This window comes from Microcaecilia unicolor, chromosome 7 (assembly GCF_901765095.1).
Source record: "Microcaecilia unicolor chromosome 7, aMicUni1.1, whole genome shotgun sequence".
NCBI lineage: Eukaryota > Metazoa > Chordata > Amphibia > Gymnophiona > Siphonopidae > Microcaecilia > Microcaecilia unicolor.
In genome coordinates, this window is record NC_044037.1 from 123,707,525 (window position 1) to 123,723,267 (window position 15,743).

General features: G+C 44.7%; 1 protein-coding gene and 1 long non-coding RNA gene across 4 annotated transcripts in view; both read right to left on the bottom strand.

The window, feature by feature from the left end:
- Positions 1-936: 936 nt before the first annotated feature.
- LOC115473766 lies at positions 937-1,869 on the bottom strand. Its single transcript, XR_003942743.1, has 2 exons — positions 1,807-1,869; positions 937-1,738 (listed from the first exon to the last, which is right to left on the bottom strand). It is a non-coding gene; the product is annotated as an uncharacterized LOC115473766 (long non-coding RNA).
- A 2,485-nt stretch (positions 1,870-4,354) lies between these two features.
- Positions 4,355-15,743, bottom strand: part of ELOB (elongin B) — a 50,171-nt gene continuing 38,782 nt past the window's right edge. For all 3 annotated transcript variants that reach the window (XM_030208857.1, XM_030208859.1, XM_030208858.1), the window contains exon 4: positions 4,355-4,808. In XM_030208857.1, the coding sequence (XP_030064717.1) occupies positions 4,696-4,808 (113 nt within the window). In that variant the 3' untranslated portion in view covers positions 4,355-4,695. The remainder of the gene's footprint in view (positions 4,809-15,743) is intronic.

Consider the following 15,743-nt stretch of genomic DNA (forward strand, 5'->3'; position numbering starts at 1 on the left):
GGGATGGAGGGGGAAGGGTGGGGGGGGGAAGGGGGGAGTTCAATTAGTTAAAATTCAATGGCATCATGTAATATACAGGAGCATGCAAGGTGCTATTTTTGGGCTATATTTTCAGCATTGACAGATGGTTGTATGATTTCTGTGTGTTGCTATGTCATCAATAAAAATTGTTGAAACACAAAAACTCTTGTCCACCTCATGGGGGTGAAAAAAAGTTACCAAAAAAAGTCTCAAGTTATATCCCAAACAATGAAAGAGCACAATCCCCTGGATTCTATATATGGCACCCAGATTTGAGCATGCTGTCAAGATGCATACGCATCTTAACTGGCTAATGAGCCTTTGGAGTTGAGAAGTACCCTAGTGGGCTTCAATCCTGGTGAATTAGGCTCGATTCCCACTGCTGCTCCTTGTGACTCTGGGCAACTCACTTAGCCCTGCATTGCCCCAGATACAAAATAAGTTACCTGTATATAATAAGTAAACCACTTTGACTGTAATCACAGAAAGGTGGTATGTCAAGTCCCATCCCTCCCCCCTTAATGAGCAATTATTGACATTAACTGGCACCAATTAGGATGTGCATGCTATTCTATAACACCAGGTGCCCAAATCTCATGGCCATGGAAGGGGCATGGGCATATCAGGAGCATTCCAAAAGTGTTGCACACATTATTGAATGGGTCAGTACACACGACTTGAGCACCAGGATTTACACCAGGTTTCAGGGGGCATGTCTGGCACCCAAAGTTAGGATATGAGAATCAGCACTAAGTGCAATTCTATGAAAGTTGTACACTCTTTATAGAATCACACTTAGCGCTGACCTTTTCCAGTGCCCATTTTTGAGTGTCACGTATAGAATCCGACCCAATAAGTGTTTTAGATTTAAGATTACCAAAGGTCTTGCCAGAACTAAACCAGCTCTATCTACCCCTTTTTTCCTAGGCATGCAAAAAGTGAAGTTGTACATAGCTGGCAAAAACCAGACCTGATAAAAACTAATCATTATAGGACATACGTGGATCTAGTGATCAGAGTTTCAATGCCTTCAGTGCCCCTGGTAAAAAAAAAAAAGCCAGAAAGCAGATATGCAGTCAGGTTTTTTTTTTACTGAACAAGGCTGTAACTACATTGTGTTATTGATGCCTACTGCTTGATTAAAAAACAAACAAGGTCACGTTTTAATTTTCTGCTAGAAATCACTGGTCACTGATCTTATTCATCTCTTACTTGTTATAAAACAAGCATAAGCATAACACTTGAGTAGAAGTGCTCCCAAACAGCTTCAGGTTAAAGATGGTGAGCAGTCCCTAGTTTTACCCCACTGCCCCATGTCCTCATAGTTTTGTTTACACTGTTGTGTAAACTGCCAGTTCTAGTGTGCAATTGAAGGATGAAACATTTGCTAGTCCCAAAGAACACAATGACCATTTCTTTTAAGGCAGACTGTACCAGATCTCATTTTAACTCAGTGCATACATAGACATACTACCTTTCTTCAGTGGTCTAGAAAGGTAGTATAAGCACCCAAAATAGAAATAAGCTGAACAGTGCTGTACATTATGGGTCAGATTCTGTAAATGGTATCTAAAATCTAGAGGCGTCCAAAAAAACAAAAAGGACTTAGTGCTACTCTAAAAAGTTAGGCACGGTGTAAAGAATAGCACATAGGGCCAGGGAATATGCCTACATTTAAGCGCGGCCATTTACGGCACTGAAAACATGGTGTAAACAACTGTGCCTAAGTGTGGGGCCTACATTTAAGCGCGGCCATTTACGGCACTGAAAACCTGGTGTAAACACCTGTGCCTAAGTGTGGGGCCTACATTTAAGCGCGGCCATTTACGGCACTGAAAACCTGGTGTAAACACCTGTGCCTAAGTGTGGGCCCCCAATGTGCCCCCCCCCCCCCCCCACCACATCCCCTTTAGAATATGCCTAAAAAGTGCACAGAAATTCCAATTATTGTTGATTATCATCAGCCAGTTATCACCGACTGTCTCATTACTCAATTTAGTAGTACACATAAAATTGGGGCATGCGCCCAATTTAATCGACGCTACTCGCCACATCTTATATAGAATCAGGGAGTACATGGCTTCTGAGACTACAGAAACTTGGGAGATAATTGCCTGAACTACTTTATGTATGAGAAGCTGTTAATATCCAGAACACGGTTTATAAGTTTTAGTATCTAATCATGAAGAACCTAAATGACTATATCCATGTTCTAAACTGGTCATTCTAATTAGTACTGCAGCTAGAAATGATCTATATGGCTGAAATACTTGAGGAGTTTCCTCCTTAATGTGTAGTGCGATCAAAATAACTACCTATACCTACCGAGACATATGGTTCAGGATTGTAGAAGAGTACCAAGAGAAACCCTAGGTGAAAATTCTAATCTTGAGCTCAGTCACTGCATATGGCCTTGGGTAAGTCATAATGGGCCCAATTTACTAAGATGACTAAATACTAGAGATACAATTTTTAAAACATAAAGCAAATGTGATCCATGTTTAAACAAAAGGAATCACTAATGTAAAATCATTGTCACTGGCAAAGTTTATGCTAAGCAAAAACTCTTCCATCTAAAGACAAAGTCAATTTTACTGGCCTGTAACAAAAAAAGATATTTACGACAGAAACCATATTACTTACCTATTCTCCTCCTCCAAGCTTCTACATACTACACTAAAAACCCTCATTGTATGCACACCAACAAAAAAAAGGGGGTACATTATCATGAACAAAGACACATAAAATACCATTAAGGATGTTGTATATTTTCATGATCATCAATAGAAGGGTTAAAACTGTTTCAGACCACATGTTACACTATGGTGCAAGGAATACTGGTTTGAACACCCTCTGATAAGGCCACTCAAGCCTGGGCACACCATGGACACAGCACACTTTTAGGTCTAAGCAGGGAGAAAAGACAGTCATTTACTGTGGTAGCCTCTAATAAACAATAGGCAGTGCATATGCCCGTGATGGGAGACAAGTGGGAACAACGTTAACAGGTTATAACCTAAAATAAAATGTTAAAAGGTTTTACAGTTGGGGTCAGAAGCCATTACAAAAAGCTTTTCCTTTAAATTTAAATTGGTGTGGGGTTTTTTTTCTCTTCTTTCATGAAAGAGATGATTTTCTTCATCTCCATGGCTTAAAAAAAAACACCCCCCCCCCCACCCCCCCCCCCCCCCCCCCCCCCCCCCCCCCAAAAAAAAAAAAAAACCACACAGCTGCCAGAACTTTCCTTTTTATAATCTGTTGAACTGGCACTATGCCTCAACCATCATGCCGCCACTCTTACTGGTGGGGCAGTCCTATCCTAGAGATATTAATCATCCAGTGACTGTCTTGCAGCATAACACAGCATACATAGGGTAGCAAGACAGTTACAGGATCATATAAAAGGATCCTCCAGTCCTGCTTGTCTCTGCATTCAGTCTTTCTCAACCCTCCCATTCCATTGGAATCCCAAGCTTATTCTTCTTTGCATTCAATACACACTTTGTTTGGTTTTAAGAATGAAGGTGTACATAAAAATGGGAGGGACTTTAAGTCATATTACTTCCATTAAAAAGGAGACAAAAATATTATTTCTTTTTGTTTTCTCATACTGGAAGAAAAAAATGTATGAACTTGAAGAAAAGGAATCTGCACCATTTAAACCCAGTTTACTGTGCTGTTTCATCACTGAAACAAAGCATATTAAGGAAGAGCGCAGCTCTTGAAAGCTGGTCAGATACATTGAGTTAGGGCATTAAAATATTTATCGGCTTATTTCTTCTTTCAATTCAAATTCCAGGAAGGTGTACTCACTGACTACAAGATAGCACCACTGTTCCATTAATGCATAGAGGACTTTTTTTTGTTGTTGTTGTAAAAGTCTTCAGCACTGAACCAAAGAAAACAATCCCTACTTCTTTCCCATCTGTGATCTTTTTATACTGGTTGCAGCAGCAATAATATCTAAAGTCTGTGCAGTGCCATAGCAAAAGCCCTTGTTTTATCACAAATCTTTCATTATTCAACCTTCCCCCCTCAAATTCCCAAGAGCAGGAATATTTGGGAACACTATTTGCAGTGACAGATGCTGCAGATTAATCAAATGGTAACGTGGAAGGTCATTTTCAACCCTTTTTTGTGTGAAGCATGGTTTCTTCTCCCAAAGAATCAGAGGAGTTACTACAGGATTTAATAAAATGATAAGTGAGGGGGGGGAGAGAGATGGAGAAAGATTTTGTTTATGCTCTTGAGGACTGGTTGGATGGGGAGAGAAGAGGAAGAAGAAAAATACCAGCAGTTAAAGAAGAAAACAAAATACACACACACAAAAGAGGAAAGGCAGAACATATTCCTTTCATATTCTATAGAGCACATCAGAACAAAAAATTTACATAAGATCAAAGAAAGGGGAGAGCGCCCTCAACTGGATGACACCGCTTTTCACCAAACATTAGAAAATATTTTGTGTTTTTGTTTTAATATTTTTATGCTTTTACCATAAGCGCTATTGGCAAATTGAGTACTATTACCAGATTTTGAGTCCAGTGAACACACACAGCTATTTTATGGAAGGTGGGTTGGGGTGAGAGAAATTAGCTTGCTTTAACGAATGTGGGTTCGCTTTCTCTGGTTCCATCAAAGTACACTTGACACCCCTCCCCCTTCCCTAAAGCCTCATTGCACAGTTTGCTCATTGGCGCTGCTTCCAGAATCCTGGGGTTTCATGACATCTGGGAGCTCAGGAGGGCTGGAGAACGGGTCAATACGCAAGGGCTCAAAAGTATCATCTGCAACAGGATAGGAAAAAGAACCATTAGCAACCATTTGGAAGTACATTTTGTTTTTAAAACAGGTGAAACTAGATGTCACCCCTTTTTACAGTATTTTCACTCAATGAGCTAAAGCTTACAGGAAAAGATGAGGTGTTTTATCCCAATACGGAAACATTATGTTCTTACCTGATAATTTTCTTTCCTTTAATCATACCAGACCAGTCCAGATTAATGGGTTGTGTCCATCTACCAGCAGCAGAAGACAGAGAAAATAGTCCCAAGTAAATCGCCCCTTAAGGGTATCGTGAAGCCTGGAATGTTCAGTATTTCGAATAGACAAACAATGGTGCTCTGAAGTCTAGAAGAAAACACAGAATACCAAACAGGCAAACTCTTGGAGCCAATATGCAGAACCTCACTGTTCCCTGCTTGGCCAAAGGCAACTGCAACCTCCCCTCATAGTAAAATAAGAGGGAGGGAATGGTCCATACTGAGCTTGCCCAAGCACATAGAGATCTACTCCTGAATCTGGGGAAAGAACTCCGTGATCCCAATTAACAGGAGTCATACAGAGCTAGCACAACAACAAGTGGCAGGAGATTGAATAGAGAAGATGAAATAGGCAGTGCTGTAGGACATCCCACCATATTGAAGCGTCGTGGAACAGCCAGGGATACCTAAAGGAAACAACACTCTGACAGACTTTAGCCAGGGAGGGCATCTGGACTGGTCTGGTATGATTAAAGGAAATAAACTTTATCAGATAAGAACAATTTTTCCTTCCTTGTCATCTATACCAGACCAGTCCAGACTAATGGGATGTAGCAAAGCAGTTTCCCAAAGAGGGGGGCGGAGAAAAGAAGAATGCAGAAGGCTGAAAACTCAACAAAGCGATACACACAGCAAAAACTGATCAGCAGAAAAGGATTTGAATATCCAAACCACCAGGCTACCAAAATGGAACAGAGTTAGACACTAGAAAAGGAACTGAAGCCGTAGGATGTAAAACAAACGTCCTGAGCAAAAGAAAAACTACGTACCCTTGTACCGAGAGTAGCAAAAGAAGCAGCAAAGATTCTCATGCTGAAGGACCCCCCTTGGAAGGAAGGTAACAGTCATATCTGAGCAACAAGGAGAAGAACTGTCTCTCCTAGACCAGGATCCACTTCTCCGAACCCTGGCAGGACAAAGACTAACTCCCAAACCTGCCTTGAGTCCAAGATGTTCAGAGGAAGCGACTCTAACAAGTACTAGGAGTACGCAACTCCAAACAGTGCACCACACTTCATAGAAGAAAGGAAGCAAGGCCCAGGAACCACCCAGACCCGCGCCTAGTGAGAGAATCAAACTCCACAGAACAAGAAGAGACTCCAGAGTCGAGAGAACCAACTAACTGGTGCACTACTCGCTCAAGGAGAACCATGAAGAAAAGGGCAGCAGCATACCAAGGTACAACCATAGAAAGAGAGTACTCCTAAACCAGCTCGCTCTGGACTTAGAACAGAGCCAAGAGAACAAAAGGAGACAAAAAGAAAGAAAGAGTCGAGAGCCACACTGTGGAGAAAAGACCTCCAAGGTGCCAAGAAGCCACAAAAGGAGCAGAGATGAATTCAAACTCCAGCAGTGGAGAAGCTTCTCGCCAGCCACCAAGAGGCTACGGCAAGAAAAGGTGCCACAGGAATGGTAGCTAACAGGAAACAAGGCAGCCTTGTCTAGCAATCTAAACTGCGGTATGCCACAGCTGCCGAGAAGTTACTGTATCCAACCCGCAGAAAGAGCTGGGGTTGACCGACAAGGTGAAACAGCAGGCAAAGGTGAAAATACACTCCACAGTCAGACTGAACTGTGCTCAAGGGACAGAAACGAAGCTGCGCTCATCAGGCAGAGAGTAGGATCTATGCTCAACGGATTTGCAGTCAAAGCACACAAATGGAGCCATGCACCACAGGCAGAGAAGGAGTTGCACACCTCTGGCAAAGATAGAAATGCACTGAACAAGCAGAGAAGAAGCTGAGACTAACGGAGGATGAGAAGTGCCCCACTGAAAGAGCTGGATGTTAGAGGTACCTGCAGAACTGAAGCTGAGGTAGCGATGGAACTGTGTATAAAATGCCGGCAAGGAGCAGCGCTTCCTACATAGACATGAAGCAGTGTAGCACCTGCAGTCACAGAGCTGTGCTCCACATACTGCCCTGGAACTGCGCTCAATCTGCAGAGAAGAGTTGTGCTAAACACAGAGATGGAGTTATACTCAACAGGCGGTGGAGCTGCGCTCTGCACCGCAGACAGGTAGCTGCGTTCCATACACAGAGAGAGCTGCATGCGTGTAGAACACACACAGAGCTGTGTTCTACATGCAGACACAGGGCTGCGCTCCACACTGAGACCTGCAGAGAAAAAACTACACTCAACATGTGACAATGGAGCTGCGTTCAACATGCAGAGATGAAAAGGTTGCAGAATATGCAGCGAAGGAAATTCACTCAACATGCCATGATAGAGCTGTCCTCAACACGCAGCGATGGAGCTAAAGCCAACCTGGAACTGTGGAACTGAGCCCAACACGCAGCGATGGAGCTAAAGCCAACCTGGAACTGTGGAACTGAGCCCAACGTGCAGCGATGGAGCCGTGCCCAACATGAAATGGTGGAACTGCACAGAACAATGAAGTTGCGCTCAACATGCAGCGATGGAGCAGCAAAATGCATAGAAGGCGCCCCGGGGAACAGCCAGAGAAGAAGGTGCTGCCAGGAGGCAAACAAGAAAGGAGCATAACTTGTGGAAATGCAGACCCGGCGCTGAACTCCCCTGACCCCGAGAGACTAAAACTACAAGAAGAGAAGGCCCTGTGCCCCAAGACACACTCTCGGCCCCCAAGTGGTCTCTGAGCCACAGTGACCGCCTTCCTAGGCAACCGAGATGGAGCAGCAGTCAACGTAGAGAAAGAACACCTGCCAAGAGGGAGGTAAGCACCACAGATCTGGAATCCTCAGACCATAGGGAACAAAATGCAGCCATAAGGCAGTGAGGAAGAAACAACTCTCTCCAGGCCAGAAACAAAGAGGAAGCTGGCCACTAACACCAAACAGAGGAAAAACCAGCTAAGGGAGAGTAAATTCCAGACCTAGAACACAGCCACTTCCCTGCAGAAAAGTAGAGAAAAGCGTAGAGCTAAGAGGCGATAATCCAGATGCACAGCAATAGATCTGCGCCCCTTAGAGAACAAGGAAGGAGTGCCAAATGTGCCAGGAGAGAGGCGTCAAACTAGAAAAGGCAAAATCCGCCTGTGCCAGGCTAAAATTCCTACTCAAAAACCGCCTGAGCCAGGCTAAAATTCCTGCTCAAAAGTAAGGGAAAGCAAGGAAGAGCTGTGGTAAACTAGTCCTAAAAAAGACACATTCCCGTAGAGACACTGAACTGAGTCCAAGCAAAAGACTGACAAGAATGGCGCTCCCGAGGGTACTCAGAACAGGGATATGAGCTAGCAGTTGCACACCAAGGGCAACTCAGACCCCCGCCAGAAGGAAAGTACCCTGCAGACAAACCACAGAAGACAGGAGGGATCCACGGGGACGAGAGAACTAGAACCCCCCCCCTAAGGAAGGGAGGAAAAACTGCTGCCAAAACAAGAATCAAATAGTAGGGGCATCTCAAGCAAGATGCCTGAAGCAGCAGAGACCGGACGGTCTGAAAAAGAACTGACCAACAGCCGCGTAAGGCTGACAGGAAAGAAAAAATAGCCTTGGACTAAAAAGACCGAGCATGCAGCCAAATGGAGCCAGCGAGAGACTTCCCCCACTTTGAAAATGGCAGACTAAAACCTCCGAATCGCAAAGGTGCAAGTTCCAGCAACAGGGCCGCCCTCTGAACCAGCCACTGTCTAGGACTGTGAAGAGGAGAAAAACAACTGAGTTTTGTGATCCAGACATGAGCCGTAACCCCACAAAAAAAAAAAAAAAAAAAGGCAAAGCAACTGGTACCAGCTTGGAAGGGTCCAAGATCAGAAACAGACGCCAGCCATCGAAATTCTAAGAAACTTCGCAAGCGGCCCCCTAGAATACGTTGCCAAAGGTGGGAGAGTGAAAACACTGTGAGAGAACAAAATTGTCCAATAAAACCTGAGAGAGTAGAGAAGTGAAGCCGAATGCAAAGACAGTGCCCGCCAAAAACAAAGGAGGCCCCGAGAAGAAGGAACTAAAAATAAATCATGTAACAGGAGAAAGGAAAAAAGTTGTTTCTTCTTTTTTTTTTTTTACAATTTTCTTCACTAGTGACAGGAATAAATAAAGCTTTACCTCAGAGGAAGAGGAGGGAAAAACAAAGTTTCTTCTTTTTTTCTTTTAAAAACAACCTTCTTCACTAGTGACAGGAATAAAGGCTTACCTAAGAGACAGAAATTCATATATACCTATCACCACAGAAGAGAAGAACCCTCCACAGAGGAGACAAGTTACTCCATGTCACAATCAACCACCACCCTGCTATAAAGACAGCCAGGGAAGGTAGGGGAGGGGAGGGAACCAGGGTCACTGGATATCACCTTAGCTGGCAGATGAGGAACTCGGGACCACTGAGATAATCTAAAACTAGCCCCAACACGGCTACCAGCACACTCCTGGCTAGTGGTTAGAGCATCGGTCTTGAAATCCAGAGGTGGCCAGTTCAAATCCCACTGCTGCTCCTTGTGATCTTGGGCAAGTCATTTAACCCTCCATTGCCTCAGGTACAAACAGATTGTGAGCCCTCCTGGGAGAGAAAAATATCCAATGTACCTGAATGTAACTCACCTTGAGCTACTACTGAAAAAGATGTGAGCAAAATCCAAATAAATAAATAAATAAATCCAGAGCAGCTGCATGATCCATCCACCATCCGCCAGGAGACAGAGAAAATACTGAACATTCCAGGCTGCAAGATACCCTTAAGGGGCAGTTTTTACTTAACTATTTTCTCTGTCTCCTTCTGCTGGTAGATGGGCACAACCCATTAATCTGGACTGGTCTGGTATAGATGACAAGGAAGGGGTGCTAGATATTAGCATACCTCAACCTTTTGGAAGAATCCAAGTTCCCAAACCTACAGTACAAGGTCTATTACTTGAAACAAAGTTCTGTACAACAGTGGCGTACCGGGGGGGGGGGGGGGGGCGCACACCAGTCAGCGTCGTTTGTTTCCATGCTCCCTCTGCCCCCGAACAGGAAGTAACCTGTTCCGGAGCAGAGGGAGCATGGAAACAAACAACGCTGACCGGCGCGCGGCACCCCCACCAGCGGCGTGCACCCAGGGGGGAGGGGGTTCTTTCGCCGGGGTGGGGGTCGCGCTGCGCGGGGGGGGGGGGGGGGGGGGGGGGCGCTCAACCCGGGGAGGCGGGGCACATCGGCGATCTACCCCAGGTGTCAGCGCCCCTAGGAACGCCACTGCTATACAATATAAACATCCATACCCAAACAAATCTAAACCAGGGCTGTGGAGTCTGTACACCAAACCATCAAATCACACTATTTTTTTACTGACCTACTCCAACTGATATTAGGCTTTCAATGTTTTTGTTCTGGACCTAAACGACTAGTAAATAAAAGACAAAGATATACACATATATACATACAAAACAAATTCACCATATATTATGTGGTTTGTTTTTTTTTTTTTTGAAGTTCAAGTCAGAGTCAGTATATTTTTACCAAGTGACTCCATTCAAAATTGCTTCTGACTCCACAACCCTGGTATAAACACCACAGACCCTACATTTAAGCACAAATAGATTAAAACCTGACAGGAATAGTTAAGGAGAAAAAAAAAATTTAAGCCTGAACGGTGAACCTGCTAACTGCAGCACAGGACAGCAGACTACCACTTGATTCCCAGATAATGGTGGGGAAGGGGGGGGGAGGGGCAGAGGACAAGTGAAAGATAAATGCAGATTTTGAACCACAACTAGAAAATGGGTACACACTCCATTGCTGGGTGTGCACTGCAATGTCAGAACCAGTGGCGTAGCTAGGTTTGAATAGCCCCCCCCCCCCCCCCATAGCACCTTTTCTCCAACGGTAGTAGGGTCAGGAGGGTGCACATTTCCCAAAAATGACAAATCTCTCCTCTTTTCCCTTCCTCCACCTTCTTTCTTTCTCCCTCCCTCCATTGGACCAGAGTCCGAGTCTCTCTCTGCTCCCCCAATCCAGCCTCTGCTGCAGGTATCTCTCCCTTCCCTCAGCAATCCCACCCCCAGGTCCACCATATTTCTCTCTTCCCCTTCTCCTTTGCTCTAGGTCTCTCTATTTTCTCTGCTCTCTACCTCCCCCTTTGCACCTAGGCCCATCATCTCTCCATCCTCCTCTCCCAGTGCCCGGGCCCAGCATCTATCTACCCATGCCCCCCTCCCAGTCCTTTAACACTACAGCTCGTTGCAGCAGAGGCTGCTCTGAGAGCAGCTCTCTGGTGGAGCTTTTCATCTACTGTGTTTCACCTCTCTGATGCAACTTCTTGTGAGTGGGATGTACAAGAGGAAAGGCCCCGCCAGAAAGCAGCTCTCACTGCTGCAGCATTTGGGGGCACGAGTAGACAGAAGCCAGATCCACGCAAGTGCACAGGGGTGAGAAAGGAATGGTGGAGAGAGAGAGCTGGACTCCGGTACTATTTCAGGCAGCCTACTACTGGGCATTCCCGGCCATTTTACCAGGCTTGCTCAATGGTAGCTATGCCCATGGTCAGAACTCCTACATACAGAAAAAGTACAATAAAAGGTAGCACATTTCATCCACTGGAAATTTGTAAACACTATTGCATCGCTCTGCCAGAAAAGCAAATTTTCTCACCCATAGCAGGTATTCTCAGAGGACAGCAGACCAAATATTCTCAGTTGGGTGACTGCGTGGACGCTGACTAGTGAGAAGTTTCTAGAAGTTTCTAACAACGTCCCACCCCGCATGTGCTGGTGCTTACCCACTGGACCCTCAGGTAATATAGCTAATTCGAATACAAGGGGAGGTTTGCGAGAATACTTGGCCTGCTGTCCTCAGAGAACACCTGCTACAGGTCAGTAACTTCGCTTTCTATGAGGAAAAGCAGGTCAGTTGGGAATCCCTAGCTATCAGGTTCACAAAAAAAAAAAAAAAAAACCACACTAGGACAATAGGGACGCGAAACATTGAGGCCTTGAAGTCAACCTGAAAACTATATACACTCTAGTTATAGAGATGCAGCCTGGAACAGATCAATACTGGGCCTAGGGGGTTGGAGCTGGATTCTAGACACTAAACAAATTCTGCAGAACTGTCCGACCAAATTGGCTGTCACATCAGATATCCTGCTCAAGGCTGTGAATGTGTGGACAGAAAACCACGTCGCAGCTTTGTAGATCTCTATGTAGGCTGACCTCAAGTGGGCTACCAAAGTCACCAAGGCTCTGACATTATGAGCCTTGACAAGGCTAGAGTCAGTTCAGCCTAGGACTAAGTGAAGGAGATGCAATCTGCTAGCCAACTAGAAATTGTGTGATTGCTGATGGCTAGACCCCATCCAGGCTGGGTCAAAAGTAACAAAAACCTCGGCCAATATGGGGCGATTAGGATCACAGTTCCTTGGTCTGGTCTGAGTTTCAGCAAAGTCTTCTCTATGAAAGGTATCAGAGGATATGCATACAGTTGACCTTCCCTCTAATGTAGGAGAAAGGCATCTGATGCTAGCCTGCCGTGTGATCCAAGCCTGGAACAGAACTGGGGGACTTTATTGTTGAGATGAATGGCAAAGAGAGCCACCAAGAGAGTGCCCTACTTTCAGAAGATCTTGCAGGCTATGTCCATGTTAAGAGACCATTTGTGTGGTTGCAAAACTCTGCTCAGTCCGTCTGCCAGGCTGTTCTTGCCTACCAGGTATGTGGCTCAAAAAGACCATTCCATGAAGGAGGGCCCACTACCACGTCCTCACTGGCTCCCGATATAAAGGGTAGTATCCCATAACCCCCTGCTAGTTCAAATAGAACATCGCAACCCGATTGTCTGTTTGAATGAGAATTTGTAGCTGATTTCTCAAAGTCTTTACAGCATTCCAAATGGCTCTGAATATGCGAGTTACTTTAATGTGAAGCCCAACTACTTGAATAGCCTATCTACATAAGCTCCCATCCCAAGTTGGATGCATTTGTTAACACCTTCCAAAGCGGAGGAATTTAGAATGTTAGTCCCATAGTCAGTCAAATTCATCCCAACTGTCCACCAGAGAAGAGAATGAGTCAACTCTGGATGCATCTGGATGACATCTGCTAGGTTCCCAGCTGCCCGAGACCATTGTCTCTCTCTGAAATGGAGATGTGCCATGGGAGTGACATGCACTGCCGACGTCAAGCGGCCCATTATCATCAACATTTGCCGAACAGCAACATGCTAGAGATATCAAGGTATTTGCCCTTGGTTGAGGAAGAAAAGCACGAACCTGCAATGTATCTGGCTGGGCTCCTATGTACGCCAATCGCTGAACCAGGAGTAGGTGCGACTTAGGGTAGTTTATCACAAATCCTAGCAGCTCTAACACCCAAATAGTTAGGCATATTGACTAGAGAATGACATGGGACCAGGTAGCCACGGTTACACCTCGGGAACGGCAAAAAGATTTTCATGTTTTACCGCAGGCGCAAACTGCAATTATTTCCCCGCCCCACAGGAGTAGTAGCAATCCCTGTACCCACGGTTAAAAAAAAAAAAAAAAAAGACACCTACCTTTTACCGCTGGGACAGAGAAACATAATCCAGCCTCCTCACCTCATTCTACTCTGCTCATCCACCCTGCCTGCATGTGGAGGTATGCATGCGCACACACGCATCTACACAGTCCTTGGTGGTGGTAGTGTGTGGCTGGCGTCATCAACTTGTACAGTAAAAGATTATGCAAAGAGAGTAGTGGCAGGAGAACTCAGCGCGAGGAGCGTGAACCCAGAGCCAGCCCAGAGCCAGAGGAACATGTAGTACACATCTCTGACATTGTGAAGACCACGGTAAGGTGCCCCCCTCCCCCAACATGCCAGCTTGTGCAGCATACGGATGTACACAGAGGAGGAAGTATTACTGGTTTCAGAGTAGTAATTAGTTCATGTGTGGAGGGGTTGGTTATAGGGACTCCATGCAGAGATGTTTTCACCTAGTAAAGGGCCACCAAAAAACAGATGACATGTTTATGCGTTCAGGTGCTCAACAAGCAGACTTGCATTACTAATTTTTTTTTAATCATTAATTAGGTTGAGAGTTAAGACCTGGGAGCATTTATCATCTTTTCCTGTGCACTGCCTACATCAAAAGAAAATGGCGCCATGTGGGAACTTGCTCCTTTTGTTTGCTGGAATGCAGTGGTATATTATAAAAATGTACTTGCCTTTTTTATTACTATTTCAAGGAGAGGTAATGAGGGAAGTTCAGAGTCGAGTCTACAATGTGGCAGCATTGTCTGTCATAAGTTATGTTCAGTAAAATAAATCTGTTGGCTCAGACTGTTTGCTAATTATTTGAATATTCCACTGCCTGCTACCACCAGTATTACATATTAAGGGCATTTGCTTTAAACTTTGTTTTAATTTGTTTATTCAGTCCATATGCACATAGTTTTGCTTTTTAAACCAAAAGGTGAATCTTAATGGTGGTTGAACAATTAGGTATAAACTGTTTTTGACTTTGTTTTGAACTGCTTTGGGTCTTATCTGCTGTCTAGAATTTTGGATGGTGGACATGTGAAAATTTTGGGGCGTACTCAGTCAGTAGAAGTTGTTTACTTTTGCCATGTTTATTTTCAGTTGCTAATTGGAATTAGATCATTTCTGTTTGCTGTGGCTATTCTTGGAAAAGCTAAAACACTTCACGTCCTAACACCTTTGTAAGTGGGGTAGGGAAAGAGTATAGAGGGAAGGGAACGTTTGTGAAAAAGGAGGAGGGAGAGAAGCTATTGGGGGGGGGGGGGGGGGTGCCTTCTATTTTTGCTTTATAAAGAAACAACAGTTCAGAATATTGTTCACTTTTATACTGCACTAGAGAGATTTAAATATAAAATCAACTGTTTGAGGCTTCTGTGGATGGGGACAAACTTTGTCCCCGCGTCATGCTCTAGTCATTCTCACTCGCTCATTCCTGCAATTTATTTATTTATTTATTTATTGCATTTGTATCCCACATTTTCCCACCTCTTTGCAGGCTCAATGTGGCTTACAATATAACAAGCATGGTGGAAATAGATTAGAAAATTGGCATTAGTGTAACATAAGGATATTGGGTAACATGATAATAGTATAACTCGGTAGTACTATAAAAAGCAGATATTGTAAGACAGTTCTGAATCTATGTTGCATAGTTGTGTAAATTCACATTTGTTGATCTTTGTGGTATGCTTTATTAAAGAGATAGGTCTTCAGTCAATCAACCAATCATCCAGTTAAGGAAACAAGTAGACTCCTAGTTCACGTAAATACGCTACTACTACCTCTAAACACTTGGTGAACACCTTAGGAGCTGATGCAAGGCCAAATGGCAGAATGTAGTACTGGTAGTGGTGTTTGCCTAGTTGAAATCTGAAATACTTCCTGTGGCTGGCAGGAAGTATCAAAAAGTGGGTACAGGCCCCTCCGAAGGGACACCACCTTGTAGAGGTGGAGGGGCTTGTGTGTTTTAATGACAGAGGGCTATGCTGAAGGGTTGCCCATATCAGACAGGCCTCTGAGGAGAAACCAAAGTGTGTCCCAAACTGGGAGAGTGGTAAGATGGTGACCTGAAGTTCGTATGCCCAACGGCCCAGCTGCCCTCTGAAGTTTCGTCTTCTTTATGTAAATTTCCTCTCTGCAATTGCAGTTACCTTAACTGAGAGGAAGGGGACAACCGGTGATCAGCCGCCGATGGCCAGCATTTTATCCTCTGAGCAGCAAGTGCGGGACTGCTGCGCGACGAACTGCCCACAGATGAAAGGGTTGGCGAGTCCTTT